Source organism: Plutella xylostella, chromosome 24 (genome assembly GCF_932276165.1).
Source record: "Plutella xylostella chromosome 24, ilPluXylo3.1, whole genome shotgun sequence".
NCBI classification, from domain to species: Eukaryota; Metazoa; Arthropoda; class Insecta; order Lepidoptera; family Plutellidae; genus Plutella; species Plutella xylostella.
This window is the reverse complement of record NC_064004.1, coordinates 4857974-4878462: the sequence shown is the minus strand read 5'-3', so window position 1 is coordinate 4878462 and position 20489 is coordinate 4857974. Positions and strand designations below refer to the sequence as shown.

Sequence of the window (20489 nt, the reverse complement as noted above, 5' to 3'; positions counted from 1 at the left end):
GGTCACTATATCGCGGTTCATCATAGCGCTCTGATTGGTTCAACTCGCATTAAACGAGTTTATCGACGTCTATAACGAACCCGTGTAGCGGCTGCAGATCGAAAACGTGGTGGATCTCACCCTAATGCTGTCAGACAGGCGTTCGTCAGGGTATTTGCAGCGACGCTGCTCTGGAGTCAGGTGTCTGACGCCTTCAGACGCCCGGATCTCTACCACCTGAAATTTGGTTTATATTTCTTTAAGGTAGGTACGGTCAGAGGCAGAGAAACCGGACCTCTCTCTCATAGTAACAATGCTTCTGAGTAGGATCATCAAGTTTCTCTTAGCTGTCCCGTGCCAGTTCAAGAAAGATAAGCAAGATTTATCTGTTGCTGCGTGACTATATTCCGAAGAGCCGATGACCGATGGAGTAGACGAAATATCTGCAGACGAGGCAACCGTAGCGTGGTCCATCCACCCCACTGACCGATGACATTTGGTAGTGTTGTGGTGCTCCTTGGGAGAGACCTCTATCATCAATCTGTTCTCTCTATTAATGCTGATGGAGATGATATCTGTGAGGTTCGGTGTGGTGTGATTTTTGATTATGGATAGGTTGATATACCTTGAAGTCCATGACCAGTTCCTCACCAGGGTTCACCTCCCCTGTCGGGTTGGAGATCGCTGATGGCACGTCGAACGGGGAGTGGATGAAATACTGTTAAGAAAAAAATACAAGTAAAACTGTGAGGATGTACTTAGTAAATAAATATTCATCAACATCAACAATAGATTCATTACCGCAGTTTATGGATGAATCCACTGAATGGTTCGTTCAATTTATGCCATAAAGTACCTATGTACCTACTTATAACTGAAAAATTCTTATGGTAAAAGACATTTACAAAGTTCGAGGCAACGCATGTATCTTATTAACTAATTAGTTACCAATAAAAATGTAGAACTACTTTTACATAGGATAATAAATACCTACTTAACTATATTTCATTAAAAGGAAATCTGGTCAAGAGGTTCTTCTTAGCCAACAATAAAGAGCTGAACCACCGTTAAAATTATCACTGATTAACTAGTTAGGTCCATTTATTAGCTTCTTGACTCGAATTAACGGCCTCTCACCCTAACAGGATTATTAACGGAATCCACCCGGACATAGCACTGGCCGCTGTGGTAGTGACACCGCAGCAGGTCCTCCTCCGTCCAGTCCACGTTCTGCATCAGGAACTGGAACTCCGAGTACTCCGAGTTGAACGTCATGCATATGCCCATCTCTGTCATTACGGGCACCCATTGGACCTGTGGGAAAGAGACCAGAGTATAGGACTTTTTCTACTTATAGATTATAGGACTTATAGGTATCTGAACCTGTAGATGGCCTTGGCAGGTGCAAAGGTTCAGTAGCCAGCACAGAAACTTAAGTGATACTGCTACTGAGCGTGGGTCAGATTTTTTGTAGCTCACCTTACCACACCAGTGGAAAGTGGAATGTGTTCAAACCGCGCGATGCCATTTGGTGCTAGCTCTTGCTAGCTATGCCGCTCAGCCGCTTTTCGTCGTATTGCGGCCCTAGTGTAGCAAACACCCTAGTGTGCTCAAATCCTCTCAGATATTAATATTATACTTACTTAACTGCAAAACCGTACAAAGATAAGCGGCGTCATTTTGGTCTAGTAACGTGGTTGCTAGTGTGCCGGAAAACAATAAAATATTAAAACCGTATCGTCTCTTGGAAGGATCCTCGCTTAGGCAGCTCCTAAAATATACCGTATGTTTTTTCTAAGAATTCTCTCTTAGACAGCTCTTGTAACATCATAACTCATAAAACCCCTAACTCTGACAGCAAAACCCTCACCTCCTTATCAATCTTAGAGACCATGACATTGAGCGGGAAGGTGGGGTGCACGCTCAGAGCCAGCTTCAGCAGGTCCAGGCTGGCCAGCGTCTCGTCGTCCTGGTACTTCCAGAACTGCTGCAAGTTGGTCCGGAACGACACGTCGGCTATGAGCTCGATGAAGGTCAGGTAATACTGGTACTTGTCCGGGTTGGACTCTTCGGTTATGTTCCAGTTTCTGTGAATAGGTTGAAGTTCACAGACCGATAAAAATGATTGGTGGATATCAAACACTACCATAGTAACGTAGTATAACATAAAAGCTCCCTAAAGTGTAGGTACGTAACTATGTATATGTCGCAGGCAACTGGTTTAATCTACTGTTTGATTGAACCACTAGCCCGTTCATTGGATGGCGCTGTTCAGTTGTATGACTAGGCCGAACGTTGATTGTACAAGCGTCACAAAACGTCCAACTAGTTAGCTGACTTAAAATCAGTCAGGTGGTGAATAAAACAAATATGGCGTCTAACAGCTAACAGCTGACACAAAAAGCACCTATATTGTTAGTTTTTTGCAAATAAATTAGCTTTAAAGTGCGTTATTTGTGTTAAAATAGTGTGACAACCTGGATTTACCTATTATTACGCCGCGGGCGGATAGTTTCAAAGAAAAAAAGTGGCGAAACTGGATAATTATGAACAACAATATGAAGGTACGTTTATTGTTATTGTTTAGTTAATTTGTGAGATAAGAGCTTTGTAACATAGTCTTTTTGTTGACTCTTGTCTGGTGATGTTCACCCTAACCAGACATTACAAAGTTGCTATACTATATCCCATTCAACGACTTCGCTGAATGACGTTCAGTCAAGACGTCGAACGTTACAATCAACGACTTGACGAGTTGTCCTTTAGTCATACAACTGAATAGCGCCATCCAATGAACGGGCTAGTGGTTCAATCAAACAGGAGATTAAACCAGTTGCCTGCGACATATATATACCTACCTACTAGTCCTATTACTTACCAGTATCACACACATCACACATGTGTGTTGTGCAAACTGCTGGTGTTCCATATTTGATAAATAAATAAATAAATTATCAGTAGACATTATTGTATCGTTGTATTTAATCTGACAGAGTAACCATAATGTTACTTAAAACGGGTCAGCTTTCTTTGCCGACACTGTACCTTAAATCATTAGTTACCTACCTAGTGTTTTACTTCCTCTATGCATTTTTATAGCTCGAGAGACCCACTCGAGACACCCGTGATGTCTATTGAGAGACCTTTTAAATGCATTTTTCCCATTTTATGGGATGGTTTTCCTTTAACATAAGTACCTACTTACTTTTAGGTACCTCTACTACCTACAAACTTACTCCTCAATGACCTCCTTCGCCTTGTCCACCTCCAGCCTATCCATGAAGCAGGCGGTAACGGCCGGGAAGGTGGTCCACCAGCTCCGGAAGTCCCTCTGCATGGAGACCACGACTGGCTCCTTGGTGTAGCGAGACAGCTGCGCCAGACCGCAGTAGACCGCGCCATAGAACGCGCCGGCTGTCAGCGCGAACCAGAGGCATCTGGAGGCATGTGAAGTCATCATCATCAGCCAATAATAAGCCACTGCTGGACATAGGCCTCTCCCTAGGAGCGTGATACAACATTGGGTTCTTAGCAGTCCTCATCCAGCCACTACCGTCTACCCGCCTAAGGTCGTCGGTTCAGCGGGCATGAGGGTGACCCACTCTGCGTTTGCCTGTTCGTGGTCTCCACTCCAGAACTCCTTGTGAAGTCATGGTCTAGCCATCGTAGACGACTCTAGAAGACCTAGCACGGGGCGCAAGACGCGAAAAAGTGACAAAAGTTTTCCGTCGCACTCGCTCTCGAAGCCGCGCGCTGTGAGTGAGAGCGACGCAAAACTTGGCAGGATCTTCCTGCTTTCATTGCATTCAGGATAATAATAATTAACCATAGATCATCGAGAAATTCATAAAAAGAACTTCAAAATTAACTGTCAAACCTGGCGACAGCCCAAGTGCCATACAAAACAAGAATTGACTAACTTGAATAATGAAATAATGGGAAACCCCTAGTGCTATCAACAAAATACTAACAAACCTTTCGGTCCAGTGCAAATTTTCAGCCACAGTATGTTTTAGTCCATGGATACTGGTCTCATTGCAGAACCTGACGTAGACTTCCTTCACGGAAACCATGGCATCCCTCATGAAAAATATCTTTGACTTCATCCAGGCTCGCTTACTTAACTTGGCGGTAGGTGTAGCTTCGGATACATTTTGAGGTTTTTTCTGTTTGCTTTGGTTTGGTCGGGGCTTATTTACTTTCTTTTTCACCATGATTTTAAAGATCGATGGTAGCTTCACCAATCTACGGCAATCGAAGTCTACGGCTAGGTTCGTACCGTGCGTAACAAAAGAGTAGACCACGACTGGAGGCATAATAATTGGTCACTAATGGAATCCATTTAGATGGTTATCTTTGTAACTCTTAACTTTTTAGCCTTAAAACTTATTATGCTACATTAGCATCAGGGTAAAAGTACCTATTAAGATTAGTTAGAGATTATATTACATATATCTTTTAATCACACTTGTCCTTTAAAATACCTTTTTCTATGTTCCCCATTGTATACTTATAAGAATAAGCCATAACTTATGACTAAACTAAACTTAGCGTTATTAGTTAGTAGCTACGTAAAGACTGGAGAGCAAAATATTGGCCTTGCCGGTCATGGTTAGCATTGATGTCTAAAAAAAAACTAAAATATCTATTCCTCCCAGGTCGTAGCGGTTCTATCAGGCTGTTACCTCGCCTACGAATATCGGGACCGCATATTCAAACAAAAGAAACCATTAACAGCCGTGGAGAGTGAAGACAGTGAGGACACGCTGGCCCGGGGCGGCGGCAGGTCCAGGCCTCGGTCTAGATCCAGGTCTTTCGAAGCAAACACTAAACGCAGGGGCGGCCAAAAAAAGTGCAGGCGCTGTCCAGAGTGTGGTCTGTGCAATGAGGCATAAAAGAGTTGAAAAATAATGACAGATTGAGAAAAAACTTAAAAAAAGTGAAACTGGATGTGATTATTAAACTGAAAAATAAATAAAAATCCAAAGTGAATTCACAAACACTTTTTATTTTATTTCCAAATTGTATTCATAAGTACCTTTCATATTCCTAAATTAAGTTTTTAAATATAAAATATAACTACCTACTAACTACCTAGTCTACCTACACTAGCTTATATTTATCATGTAAGTAACTAGGTAAATACCTACTTTCCTAAATAAAACCCTTTGGTAAGTCATAGACAGTCAAATAATGGTGTGAATAGACTGTTTTACTGAGTCAGAGCATGCTGACTTGGCATGGCCGAGGTGGAGGCAGACCGGAAATCCGGTTCCCCAACCAATAACTTTTTTTGCATCAATAGTTACCTACAGCATGTAGGTAAATGTGGTTTTAGGTACAAAATAAGGTCTAGGTCACTAAATTACATCACATTTGAACTTAAAACCCGGGTATGCAGATAAATGTTATCACCAAATCATCAGACATTATTATCCTCAACTGGACATAGGTCTTTCGTAAGGGGTTCTGTCTGTTACGCAACGCGATATATTTTTAGAAAGTATAGTCGCCCTTATCAGGGCTGGTTCGTCAATCTGCGTACTCTCTGTACCTACGTCTAATAGTTACAAGTTTGATCGTTTGTCGCGTGTAAAGTGGCGCCTCTGATGGATACTATCATGAAACTTTTATCGTTTTCGTGAATTGTATAACCCGTAACTTCTAGAGACTCTCCCCCTTATTCATAGAAAAGTTATAACTAGAACGTTTTTCGAAGAACTAGTTGTTCTTTGAGAGAGGGACAGAACAGTTGATTAGTTAAAATGTTCTAAAACTTTTCTATGAACAAGGGGGTCTCTATATACGCCCTTAGACTAGTCTTCATCGAAGTTGACTTCCTGGCTCGGAGCCGGATCCTTGGCCTCGCTGATGTACTGCAGCGGGCAGCAGGTGAACCCCGGCTGGCATGGTCTGGGGAAGGAATATTCATCATGAGGATTCATCGTTCATCATTTATTTTTATGCATTACTATTCTTTTGGTATGTTACTTAACTATTATTATTATTTATTATTTAACTCTTTATTGTACAAATATTACAAATAAAAGTTCAAAGGGTGGACTTAACGCTAAAAGCATTTTCTGCCAGTCAACCCGCAGGAGGTACAGGAAAAATAGGTAATAAGGTGTACAAAAAAAGAATTAAAAAAAAAGGAAGAATTAAAAAAAAGGGAAAGAATAGTAAACCTAAGTCACTTAGGGCGGATTCGGCCAACGTCGAGTAACTTTTTACTCGAGAGTAAACTACCAGTTACTCGCGAGTAAGCAGATTTTGCATTCTACCAAACCTGAAACCAAGATAAGTAGCTTATCCCAAGAATAAAATGTTATACCGCCAAAATTCACCGTGTAACGAGCTTATGCGAGAATAATTTTGTAATGGCGGCAGCACATCAGCTGATTAGAAAACCGTCATAATGACATATAAACACATCTGTCAAATCATAAACAAAAGTACGTTCAAAGGCAAATTCTCAGAATAACAACAGCGAATAAAATATTAAAACAAACAATTTCCTACTTCTATTGCATGCTTTGAAAACGCTGCTATTTTTATTTTAGTTGCAGTATAGTTTCGTTCCTCGTTCATTCAATTAATCATGGTATAACTTGGTAGAATGCAAATGTACTTATCCCAGATATTTACTCGCGTATAAATTTTATTCCGGTATAGTTATTCTCGTGTAACGAGATGTTTGGACGAATCCACCCTTAATATTATACCTAATTAACCTATATAAATATATATACAAATATACCGATACATACAATTTATTTTACATAATATATATACATAAGTATATCTAATACATACATAATATATATATACCTATAAAATATACCTAAGCGGTTCAGGAGAAGCGGTCTATTTATCTAACTTGCTAAGGTAGTAAGCACTGTTAACTGTGTGTGTTTACCTAGTTATGTTAAGCCATCCTGTTTATTCTAAAATATAAATTAAGTATTATAATTTTTTACACTGCACCGAGCACGACTCGCGGCCACCTGATGAAAATCAGCGTCACAGGCTTCTGTGACATCATGTTGATGTTGAGACGGTGACCATTTTGTTTGAGACACTATGTAACCTAGTGTATTTTTATTTGTTTTATTTATATGTTTTGTGTCTTGGACAAAATAAATGCCTTTTTCTTTCTTTCTTTCATCGAGTCACAGGGTGCTTACATAGAGAATCGGGTTCCCTGTATCTACCTGTACCGGTAACCGGATTATGCGAAAGCGCTCATGACATTTAAAATCCGGGAAATGCTCCGTGAGTGAGCGCTTTCGCATAGTCAGGTTACCGGGACAAGTAGATACAGGGAACCCGATTCTCCATGTAAGCACCCATACGAATTCATGCCTATTTCGTTATACTTAGTGGTGCTGACGTTTTTTGATAGAGAGCGTTTCATCAAATAAAAAATCAAGGTTTGTTTGTTTCAAACAAAGACTGAGACTGAGACTTATGCAATGTAATGAGGGTTTTTACAGGATATATTATTTTGTAAAACGGTCTCTATATGTCTGGGGGGGATTACCTCCGCATTGAGGGCATTACATTTTTTATAATGATAGGTATGGAATAAGAAATGTTAAAAAATTAAAAACATTTGGTAAGTACTTAAACAATAACATTTATTTACTTAGCGTGACATGCACCAAATATTTATTCTCATTCAAAATCATTCACATCACATCGCGCCAGATTACAAAGTCTTGAACAAGTCCACAAGTCTTCCAGTCTTATTCATTAATGACACAGTATAAAAATCAACACCTAAGGCTCATAATGTAACGTAATTTGTTTCACTCATACCTAGTTGCATAATTTTAACAAAAGTGACTCCACTTGTGGCCACACAAATTTGGGAACGTGAACTTTTTCCCGCACTGCGCACAGTTGTAGTCCGGTTCACTGTTGTGGTTTTCCAGGAAGTGCTGCTGCATCAGAGTCAGCTCCGACGGCCCGCTGAAGGTGACGTCACAACTGCCGCACTTTAGCTTCAACCAGCTCTCCGTCGGCTTGGCCACGACGCCCACACCGCGCCCCTTGCACCATGACAGGCTGAAGCTCACGCACGGAGACACATACTCTTGCAAATCTAAGTTCAACTTCTGATCCACCGAGGAACTGGCGTCCGAAACCAGTTTAGTTGACAAATACCTCACGTAAGGAAACTTGTTGAGGTAGTACATGTAGTCGTGGGCCAGAAGTTCGGAATCGCTCTTTAAATGCTGCATATCGGACGCGATCAGCGAATATATGCGGTCGGCCATTTGTTCATGTTGTGTGGGAGAACTTTTGAATTGACTGTGCCATTCGTTCAAGTATACCATCAGCTCACCTCTGCTGATTGTCTGTAAGATTCGAGTCTTGTACTTATTCTTGGCAAGCACATCTTTGCATATTTCTGGTGGTGGTGGCTTGAAGCCTAGGTCGTGGTTGATAAGAGTGTGCTTGTAGTGGAATTCGTTTCTTCGTATGTATTCAAACTTTCCAGTATCCACCCAAATTGTGACCGATGGCCAGTTGAGGATCTCATAGAAGGTAATGGTTGAGGTGGATATCTTTGATGGGCCAGAGTTGCTCTGGAAACAGAATATTGTGTTGTTTTCGGGGTGCGGACTCTGGTAAAAGAGGTTGTTTAATTGATTCCGTGAACAGGATATTGTTACGACACCATCTCTATTTGGTTTGTTGTCCAAGTTTTTCAATTCATTGCGCATTTTCTCCATAACAGCTGCAGCTGGTTCTTTGCTAAGTTCGAGCATTTCCTTCAGATAATCTCTGAGGCTCACGTAATACTTTTTCTCCAAGAATTCGTCTGTGTCTTTATCATTCTTGTAGTAATGGTCGATGCTGTCCCAATTGGGCCAAAGTTTCAGGAACTTTTTGAGGACATTCATGTAGATTTGCACTTCCAGACTGTGCAGGTTCCATGTGTCAATGTCAAACTCTCGGTACAGGATTTCCATGAGCTCGGAGTTGGTGAGGATGGTTTTCTCCTCCTGATCTACATAGTTTAGCAGCTTCTTGATCAGCTTTAAAAGAGGTTTGGCACCTGAAAGCAGATACAACAGACAATACAGATTAGTCACTTGATAATTAATTTAACATGAGTATGTAATACATAGTAATAATAGGACTAGGCCTAAACCCTTTCTTCATTGGAAGGAGACCTGTGCCCCAGCAGTGAGGATGTGATGGGTTTTGATGATGTAATAGTAATCATATTAACTACCGGTAGCAATACAACATTTGTCTACTAAGGTTTGTTGCAGTGGTGCATGGATTGATCAGTCAGTTAATGGTATCATTTATGTACACACTACACCACTGAAACTCACTGGTTCTGGCAGAATTTTCAGCTCTGCATAAATTTCTATACTTCTTCTATTTGCCATGTCATAGCTATTTTGCTGGCACAATACACACCACAATCAAATAATTTGACAAAGCCAATGATTTCAAAAGGAAGGATATGCCCATCAGAACGTTTTGTCAAAATAAAATGACACCCGTTGCCCTAATTCATACATGAATTATGACAGATTTATGAGATTTTAGGGCCAACGCGAGGGTGTCATTTTCTAGGGAGCGGTCGGGCATGTCCTTACGCTAGTAATATATAAGTCAATGGACAAAGCTTATTTGTTACCTTATTGTTTTGAACTATGACTGTATTGATGCTTATATGCAATTTGTGAGCAAATAAATGTGTCTACATCTCCCATACCGAACATATGGAACAGGTGACATGTCACTCGAGGAGGCACCTTTCAGAGCAACTCTAATTCATCTTTATTTCAGAACATAGCACACTCCATTCATGGGGCGCAAGTGCGCGACATTTTGGTTAGGTCTTGTGTGCGCGTCTTGCGTACCGTGCTAGGTATGCGGGTCAGTAATAGTCTACAATACTAATAGTTAGTGTTAATAACAGTACAGTGTGACCCGGTAACAAATCTACAGCAACATTACTTTAAATGAGTGTTGATAAAAATAGTACTCACATTTTTCTTGGTTTTGTGCAGGCTTACTCGTTGAAGGGCGGGGCGCGTTCAAGTCACTTTCCAGTCTTTTCTTTAAAATATTTGACTTAGCCATTACACACCCAAAAACACGGATTAAAATCAAAAATCTTCAAATTTATTGAGATCGGGAACCTCGGGAAGTAAACAATAAACATGAAATACGGAGGAAATACGACTCTGAATGACTGTCAGTCTGACAGTGACAGTGACACTTGTGTAATGAGTGTTTATATACTCTTTGATGTGTTGTCGAAAAAGTGTCAAGTCACGCTCAGAATAGTAACGTGATTTGATTCAACATATTTTCCCCGGTTAGTTCTCAGTTCAACAGTACAACTATCATTATCTGCTAGGAAGAACACCTGTACTATTTTTGTTCTATCTACATAGAACAAAAATAGCATGCAAGTCATCTTCTCACCTCACATAGCCGTGTGGCTCGTACAAAGTGAAGTCTATAGCGAACGTGCTGTATTCACAGGATGCTCTCTGCACGCACGCACCGGCCACCGCACGTGCTGTCGTGCAATTATTTGACTCCCCTGTAGTACTGCTGCTTGCCGTTGGCACTGAAATAGAGAGAACGTACAGTCAGCAAAATATATGTTGGTGTACTTATCTATTATATGTAAGTAACTATGAAGTTTACGTAGTTAAGCTCTCACCGGAAAGGATAAGTTTGTGGCACTGTAGAACAGTTACACTCATGTGCAATAAATAATATGGGTTCCTTAGACAAGTAGGTACCCTGTATCGGTATCCCTGCGGCCGCTATATACACGTGTTCGCTTTCGATGTCCATAAGCTCGTTTAATTCGTCATCTTAAAAGGCGCAATCCACAAATCACAGCGCCGTATTTAAGTTTATGTACGTCGATAACGAATCCGTGTTGCGGCAGCTGGTGCGCTCATTCTTTCTTGTTTTTTTATGAGCCACAAGTAAGAGTTAAGAACTCACTACCGCTCTCCGTGGTGGTCTGCTCGCTGTCCTGCGCCTCGACCTCGGAGGACGTGGTCTCCGCCACCATCTGGCACGACAGGTCTGCCACCAGCAGCAGGCACGCTATGCACACCCTGGAACAGGCAGGTTTCATCATAATGAGTTATTATTCTGGGGAAATTTTGTCTTTGGTTAAAACCATAGAGTTGTTTAAGTTATTAAAGTCCGACAACGTTAACTGTGCAACACTAACAAGTTTCGACACCAAAAAACTGTACTTAATAAACTATTTTTTGTTCATACGCCTACCTAACGTTATCAGATAAAACAAAAGTAATAGTTAAGTACCTACTTATCTTATTTTACCCTTTGATAAGTAAGTATGGTTAGTCTCTGTACGCCAGTCCCGGGAAAAGAACCTGGGGTTTTTCGCACTCTATTCAGAAGTGTAGTTGAGGTAGATACCGCTAATGTGGCAATATGATTTCCTAGTGTCTGCACTACACTATAGTAAACATGTGCTTAACTAGTCAGTTAGGTTTGTAGTTCATGGTCATTAACAAATATTGTATGTGTTTATTGTACAATGCTCTTGAACTTTTTTAAATGATTACTTAATATATTTCTGCGTAAGTGAGTACCTAACACAGGTAATCTGACTTACTCATTTGATCATGGACACGCAATATTAAACAGAGGCAAACAACCTAAGGTAATTAGTTTAAGCTTTTGTTAAAGCATGGCGGGACACCTTTGGGATACTCTTTTAACCCTAACAGTAACAGCCCGTTTCATAATGTACTTAACAGGGGTGTTAAATATAACTATAACAAAGTACCTAATGTGAAACTAGGCAGCTGAGTAGATTACCTTACGATCAGTTAATCTATCTTGTAGGTATAAATGGTATAATCTAGTAAAAACTTTACATCTAACTAAGCACAATACAAAATGAATGAGTATCTAGTTAATTGAGTACTCTACAGCCAACATTACTTACTTCCCAGAAGATAGTCAAGATAGTGGAGCTATGGTCGTACAATGAAAATTACCATTACAATTAATAATTATGTATAGGTATATATGTACCTAGGTACCTACTTACTCAAGACTCTCCTACTTATAGTTACGAGAGACAAAGTGCATCACTTATCTTAATGCACGTAAATAAACATTAACGTAAAATAGCTCTATTACCCTACTCGTGCAGACAGTACCTAACTACTACCTACACAACACAGTCTTCTGTATAGTTATACCTATATCAGATTAAGAAACACAATCCAAGTTTATACCAACTTAACTAGGTTATTTATAACTTTTAAACTTAATAACAGTCCTGATATTGAATGAATTAGCATATTTTCACATCCAAAATGATAAATAACACAACACACAACCTCCACCACACGACACAACAAACTAAATCACGTATCCAACAAAAACATTATTGGCATACAAACAACTGAACCGTTGGCTTTTAGACAAAATAATAAAAAAAAAAAAACAAAACGCTCTACATACGCGGGAAACGACGCGTGCATTTTCTTTGAAATCCAAATCAAAACTGAGGCTAATATTATTATTTATTATTCGCTCGCGACATGACTCATGCAATGTGCATGATAATTATGTCATCAGAACTATTAAGATTGAATTGTACCATCTTAAATTAGGTATTTTGATAGTTTACTGTTAATTTACAAACGACCGAAAGGTACCTAACTGAACCGAGTCGTTACTTGACTGACTGTGACGGACAATGCCAAGCTAACCTCGCGCCAACTAAGGTCCCTGGTTCGATTCCCAACTGGAGCAGATTTAGCATTTTAAGATGTTTTAGTAAGTATACCTAAATAAACTAATACTCATCTAATACCTATAAGTAGCTATTTTTTTTTCAGCTGGGCCAACGAGTGCAACAATACAACTATACCGCAACGGAGAAAAGAACAAAGATAAGTAGGTAAGTTTAATTTTTATTTTTATTGATGTTACTAAGTATTTATTTTTAAGCAACGGCAACGAGTTAAATAAAATATTTCGCCTCGAATACGGGCGAAATGATAGGTGGAATAGTTACTTAAGTATTAGTACCATGTAGAATAAATATTACCCAGGGATTTTAAAAATGTAGACCACGTCCGTCACATTAATCAATCTAGCATTATATTTTAATTTTAAATCGGTCTGAAGATACCTACCTACTTGGTTAAGTGTAATTAAGTTATTTATGGTGGGTATTATGGATCGATAGATCATACATTATTCAATAATTAGTTATGTCTTCGACGTTAGCTTCTAAAGCAGTAAGTTTGTGTTTAAAATGAATTACTTAATTAAGTACATAGGTAGGCACACCCTTACTAGATCTCATAGGCGTCGACTATAATATACTTACTTACATATAAGTACCTACCTAAGTAGTGCCGAGTGTCCTGGGTTCGATACTGCCCGGGGCAGGATTTAGACAGATATTCCTTCTCCGACCAGTCTTGGATTTCCAATGTTCTCGTAACTATGAAAACGTGTTCTTTATTACGTTCCAAGATTGTGAAAAACGCATTATCTTTTTAAGTAACTAAGTACATACCTACCCAACTAACTCCCTACCTACTATATTATTATTATAATACCCATCATACTTATTATGAGACAAGACAAACAGGTGCCATACCTAACGTGACCATTTATTTTTTTTGTCAGAGCGGGACACCTGCGGATTTACGTTGTAAAAAAACTTATTGGTACCTATACCTATTTATTACAATTTTTATGTAGTCTATGTAGGGAATAAAATCTCGTACGAGATTTCCACCTAGCGAGATCTCGCGAGACCTGGCAAATTACGGGATCTCGCGAGATTGGAAGAATCGCTATTAAAACATAAATGCAAATGCTTATTTTTTGTTGGTACTAGTAACTGACATAATGTTGCTTAGTTATAAAAATAAAGTGACTTTTATTAAAAAAAAAAATTAAAATGTTATTTTGTCTCTTACTCCAATAAATAAAATGTTTATGTCTATAATTAATACACCTATTAAGGCTAATCAGATCAAATTTATGCAATATTGGTAAAAAAACAATTATCTATATTTAGTATTTTGTAACAATCATGAGTAATAGCAACATTAGTTATTGTAAATAAAAACAAAAACTTAACTTCACAAGTTCTTAAATAAATGTTGTGAGATCGTATTAATCGAAGAAATAAAGAAGTTTTAAAGAGAAGTCAAATCAGGTTATGAAGGTAAGGAAAGGCAAGTTAATTTTTCTGAAAATTATTTCGATTCTGAAGACATAACTAAATTCTAATTTTAGAGCTGTCAAAACCTTATTGTATTTGTTTAAAATTCGACTCTATCGCTGAGTTGCAGAAAGGGACTTTAAGCTAATATCGACCTTAAATGTATAGCTGCCTTGCTTTGACAGTATACGGACAGAAAGAGACGTGCATAGATTTAATGCCGACATTAGCTTAATGTTCCTTTCTGCAACTCAGCGTATGTGTGTTTCCGTAATTGTCATTTTTTTCTGCTTTCTAGCAAAAATTATAGTTTAACAGCGTTAAAATAGATTAGTATTAAATAGAATTTCTGCCTTTCGAATCCACATCATTGGCTTCTCAAAAAACTCATCATATCGAGAGAATCATCTGATAGACGACTTCTGATTTTGCATGAAATACACGTCGCCACGCTGCATTGTCGATCTCGTTATCTCGCGAGATCTCGTACGAAATTTAACGAGTTTCAATCTCGTCAAATATGGCCGCGATCTCGCGAGTTCGGGATCTCGGCGGGACGAGATTGCATTCCCTAAGTCTATGTGAGAGGTAAGAAGATAATAGCTGTCTCAAGTGATTAATGAAAAATGTAGGTAATTTAAATTATCGTTTGGCCTGTTTATGAAAGCGGGACATTTTTGCCCTCGCGGGGGACAGCGGGACGGACAGCTTGAAAGCGGGACTGCGTATGGTCACCTTAGCCATACCCTACCAACCTTCCTCAGAACATAAGTAATTACGTGGACGTCGCGAGCTAACCTTGAAAATGCTTTCGTAGTTTCGTACTACGAAATGGCTAAGAACCAAGGTTTAATTTCGAAACCATGTTGCACATGGCAGAGGCGCTGGCGATGACGTAATGCCTCCTAGGCTCTGATACAGATTGTAAATTGTAATAGGCGTATCTAAAACACACTTGGATACACTTAGATTAACAATATACGAAGAAGCTAGTGTCACACAAAAACAAAGAAATAAACTGACCGTACAACCACTGTAGTTACCAATGAATAAGGTCACAAATCTTCAAACTTCAAACCGATCTAACTAATCCAAAATAAGAGCTCAATGCTAGATGTGGGGTGTTATTCATAAAGACTTTTTTTGCACTGACACATACTCCATCTTGTCCGTATATATTGTTAATCTAAGTAGGCGTATCTACAACACAACAAACATACGGGTATCATCGGGGAAAACCATGCTGGTGTAAGTAAGATTGCAAAACAAAAGTTATTCCATATCTGACGTTTAGTGGTTAGTGACCCTGACTGATATGCCGAAGCTCCTGGGTTCCATTCCCGGCTGGGGCAGATATGCTGTTCGGTTGTGGACCTCTATTAAAAGCTAATACGTATAAGTGGTAATGATTGGATGCGGAGAGCTACAGATCGCATCCAGTGGCTTTGGGAGAGGTCTACGTCCAGCAGTGGGCTGCTAATAGACTGTTGATGATGTAGTAACTAGGTATACATTTTATAAGCTGATACCTTAGACAAGTAAACCACGAAACATCCAGTTATTAATATGGTCGCAAATGACCTAAGTAGAAATAAAGGATGAAATATTTACTCTCGGAATTCGACTTAGTCATAAAGTCACAAATCGATTAAACACACACTAACTAACGGCAGGCTAATCGCTTTTTAAATCAGGTCAGGTCATAAGCCTTGAAATAGATCATTAACTAGTAGCCTAACCTATTTATTGCAAATATTTTAGAGTACATAAGTAGGTAGACGACCGAATGGCGTAGGTAGTGGTTAGTGACCCTGACTACTGAGCCAATGGTCCCGGGTTCGATTCCCGGCTGGGGCAGATATTTGTTTAAACACAGATATTTGTTCTCGGGTCTTGCATGTGCCCGTAAAATGGCAATAGGCCCGCCCCCTATTACATTGGGACTAACATACACTCTGGCGAAAAGTGAGTGCAGCAATGTACCTCTGCCTACCCCGCAAGGGAGTACATTAGTACAAGGCGTGAGTGCGTGTTTTTTTTTTATAAGTAGGTTGGTACCTTCATACCTACAGTCCAACTATAAAGTAGTGAAAACGGAAGTGGATAGTAACTAATTGTTTAAGATCGTATTTAATCGATCTTGTGATATATTTATTAAAGGACAAATCCGATAAAACCCATAATCAATCGGTATTTTATTTTTAAAATGTATGTAAAAGTAAGTAAATAACAACTGATGATCATAAAAAGTCTTAGCAAAATCGCACTCTTTGATGTCAGGACTTTATAATACGGGTTTAGGAAGTAGGTAAGTACTGCGTTCTATGTACTTTGAACTTGTATGAAATAAACTGGTCTTTAGGTATTTAACTACATTGTTATAATAATATGAGGATAAAGATAATGTTACCTTACAATTAATCCAGATCCAGTGGGGCAATTCTCGACCATCCGTCTTTAAATTCACCTGTCAGTGGCGCGACGTAACACCTTACAAATAGTAACCAATTTGCAATGAATTCTAACACTAGACTCGAAAGGCGAGTGGTTGAGAATCGGCGGCCAGTTCAAAACAATTATTTGTACTTAATTAAAATTAAATATTCCTAGAACTCATCTGTTAATTAACCGATACTTAAGTACCTACTTTATTCCACTTAAGATTCCACTGAAGTAAATCTTACAGAACTGTCAGATCGTGATGTGGTGTGGTGACAGACGATGGGTGTGGTAGACTTGGGTAGACATCATTCAGTCCAGTTTATCTGTGAGTCTATGACCTATGAACGGTTTATGAACTACCTACATACCCGATCGCACATCTTTCCATTATCATAAGCAGGATAACATAAAATATCTACTTACATTCATCTTAGACAATAGTTAAGGAAAAGGAAAACCATGATGGTATAATCATCGTTTAATTACTATGTTATTATTGTACATTGAATTGATCGTTGGAAAACAAGATGATTGGTGTTTTTACTATAGGTATAATGTCCTACTTACGTTGTAAAATCCACATACATACCTATTTACAATAAGTAGGTAAAGTCTGTTTTTTAATCTAAGATACTACATACATACATATACTCACGCCTGTCTCCCAGAGGCGTGGGCAGAGACTATGGATCTTCATGTGCTACGATCCTGACATACTTCTTTCGCTTCCTCCACATACAGGATGTCCCAAAAGTCAACGTCATCCCTTAAAGGGCTGATAGGTCAGCTCATGAGAGGCCAGAATATCACAATATGACCTTAGTAAAAACTCGATAATTTTCGAGATATTGACACTTTTATAAATTTGCTGAAAATCGACACCTTGGATCAGTTTTTTGTGTGCCGCCGGTACAAAAATCCATATTGTTAGAATTTGTTTGATGTTGCATCACCCTGTATAGCCCTGCTATTGATCGCAGTCAAAAAAAATATCGAGAAATGCTGTATGTTTAAAAAAAACACGGTTTTCAAAGTCATAAAAGGTAATCGTATTTTTTTATAAACAACTTTGACTCTACATACTGTAAAAAAAATATACCACGCAAACGTGGCACCTTATTTGAAAAGATTGCTCATTTAATGCAGTTTCCAAAATGGTATAAAACATTGCTATTGTTTTAATTAACAAAAAAGTTATTGCTATTTTAGTACAAAACAACCTCGATGTAAAATTGTTTGAAGGAAATTTATCTGACTAAATTTATGAAGGGTAAGTCATGTTGGAATGAGTAAAAGTAAAATAGGTGGTGGGGTCAGCCGTGGAAACATAGATGACGCAAAAATAGCTAAGAAAAAACTTACCAAACTCTTATAAAACATATTTTGCGTTTTTTACACCTTATTTTAAAAAAAACAAACATTTATTGACTTTTATTTTTATTTCTCAAAATTATAACACCACATTATTATATTAAGTACATAATCATCAAAAAATTATACTCATTAATGGTCATAATCATAATTTTGAGAGTTTGGTTTTGTTTAACAAAAACTTTAAAATAAATAACAAGTACCTAATTAGAGGTAATGTTAATGACAAACTGATCTGTCTCTTTTTTGGATACTGTGGGTGTACAATGTACATGTGTAAGCGTTTTACTTGTACAATATCACACATTAGCACTACTCAGTCCACTTTTTTCGAGAAAGATACTCAAAATGCGTTATTTTATTAACTGTGACAACGTTGACTCTTTTCCCACTCCCGGCCACACCACCTATTTTACTTTTACTCATTCCAACATGACTTACCCTTAATAAATTCAGTCAGATAAATTTCCTTCAAACAATTTTACATCGAGGTCGTTTTGTACTAAAATAGCAATAACTTTTTTGTTAATTAAAACAATAGCAACGTTTTATACCATTTTGGAAACTGCATTAAATGAGCAATGTTTTCAAATAAGGTGCCAGGTTTGCGTGGTATATTTTTTTTACAGTATGTAGAGTCAAAGTTGTTTATAAAAAAATACGATTACCTTTTATGACTTTGAAAACCGTGTTTTTTTTAAACATACAGCATTGCTCGATATTTTTTTTGACTGCGATCAATAGCAGGGCTATACAGGGTGATGCAACATCAAACAAATTCTAACAATATGGATTTTTGTACTGGCGGCACGCAAAAAACTGATCCAAGGTGTCGATTTTCAGCAAATTTATAAAAGTGTCAATATCTCGAAAATTATCGAGTTTTTACTTAGGTCATATTGTGATATTCTGGCCTCTTATGAGCTGACCTATCAGCCTTTTAAGGGATGACGTTGACTTTTGGGACACCCTGTATACTAAATTGACAGATTCTGAACGGTTTATCAGTAGTCGATTGTCCCACCAATAGAATGATACGTCTCTTAATCGCGGGACAATCGACTATTGATGAACCGTTCAGAATCTGTCAATTTAGTATATGTGGAGGAAGCGAAAGAAGTATGTCAGGATCGTAGCACGTGGAGATCCATAGTCTCTGCCTACGCCTCTGGGAGACAGGCGTGAGTATATGTATGTATGTAGTATCTTAGATTAAAAAACAGACTTTAAGATACCTATAGCCTAGGCCTAGGCTATCTGTATAAAGAGCGGAATTTTAACAGTGATATTTTCGTCATTCACATAATTAATTATTTAAAATAACTTAGTATAGTAACAAATTAGTTACAAAGTGATAGTTCGATTACAATGAAAGAGTGATGCAGCATGTAATAATACATATAAGATGTCTGTCACATAGGTAATAATTTAAGTAGTGATATCTAATAGTTTATTCGATATAATTTTTGACTAGACTAACACCCAGTTGCAGAAACGTCCTTTAAGTTTTTAAAACGTCCTTTAACTTTAAAGTCCAATTAAATCGTTGCAGAAAAGCACTTTAAAGTGACGTTTCATGAGACTTTAAAATTTATCTAATGGAATGTCAAATTTACCCTAATGAAATGTCAATGTCGTTTTTTCTTCATTTTTACGTTGCACAAAGCCACATTAGTCACTAAAGTGACTTTATTTTGACGTTTGGTCCCTTCAAATATACTTCAAATCTAATGAGCCAAAAAGCATCCATTAAAACTGATTTTAAATTTATTTTCGGTTATAATTTGTGTATTTGAACCTATTTCAAACAGTGTAGTGACTTAAACAGATTTGTCATCGTTATTATAGCAGAGTAAAATATTTTTGTGCTTGAATTGGAACCAATAACACAAATACTCACTAGCAAAATCTTGCCCATGAGCTCAGCTCGGTCGCAGGACCGAGGCTGGATATACCTAAATCCTCGAAAGAGTCCAGCCACAGCCAAAGATTTAAGATCGAACATGAAATCCTTGTGAATTCTATATTCTATTAGAACCTATCTATCTATGCAGTGTTAAGTATCTCTTTATAAATAAAAAACAGTATTTTAAAATGGTATTTTTAATATTGTATCTAAGTAGGTAATTCATGTTTATAATTATGATTGTTGAATAAAAGTTACTCGACTTGGTGGGGGCACGGCATATAGATCTATTAAATTATCTGCGTGTTGTTAGTGCCTGCACCCCTGGTTCTCTCTGATGATGCATCTGCATATCCACAAAGCGACTTTTCTGTACTTCTATAATACGTAAGGCAATGGTCTCAGGTCAGAAGGTACCCGCTTCGCAGCCTTCCAGTGACTCTGGTCGTAGTAGCATCTAACCTGCCAGTTAAACAGTAACGAATAACGCCTTTTCTTCCCCAGTATATTTGAGGCCACACGTGCGTTGACTAAGTATTTGTTTATCTTCCAATATCGGTA

At 38.3% G+C, this 20489-nt stretch overlaps 3 protein-coding genes and 1 long non-coding RNA gene across 4 annotated transcripts; 1 reads left to right on the top strand and 3 right to left on the bottom strand.

Moving 5' to 3' along the window:
• Positions 1–1101: 1101 nt before the first annotated feature.
• On the bottom strand, positions 1102–3599 carry LOC105391953. Its single transcript, XM_048629759.1, has 3 exons — positions 3216–3599; positions 1850–2066; positions 1102–1293 (listed from the first exon to the last, which is right to left on the bottom strand). The coding sequence occupies exons 1-3, from the start codon at positions 3440–3442 to the stop codon at positions 1102–1104; spliced, it is 636 nt and encodes a 211-aa protein (XP_048485716.1). The 5' UTR covers positions 3443–3599.
• An 83-nt stretch (positions 3600–3682) lies between these two features.
• Positions 3683–4981, top strand: LOC125490489. The gene is made up of 2 exons (XR_007267694.1): positions 3683–4110; positions 4638–4981. It is a non-coding gene; the product is annotated as an uncharacterized LOC125490489 (long non-coding RNA).
• A 764-nt stretch (positions 4982–5745) lies between these two features.
• On the bottom strand, positions 5746–12335 carry LOC105395075. Its single transcript, XM_048629843.1, has 4 exons — positions 12259–12335; positions 10978–11093; positions 10441–10588; positions 5746–5892 (listed from the first exon to the last, which is right to left on the bottom strand). Exons 1-4 carry the CDS (start codon positions 12318–12320, stop codon positions 5796–5798), a joined length of 423 nt encoding a protein of 140 aa, XP_048485800.1. The 5' UTR covers positions 12321–12335; the 3' UTR covers positions 5746–5795.
• Positions 7599–10371, bottom strand: LOC105395074. The gene is made up of 2 exons (XM_011566996.3): positions 9999–10371; positions 7599–9046 (listed from the first exon to the last, which is right to left on the bottom strand). The coding sequence occupies exons 1-2, from the start codon at positions 10090–10092 to the stop codon at positions 7815–7817; spliced, it is 1326 nt and encodes a 441-aa protein (XP_011565298.3). The 5' UTR covers positions 10093–10371; the 3' UTR covers positions 7599–7814.
• Positions 12336–20489: the final 8154 nt, after the last annotated feature.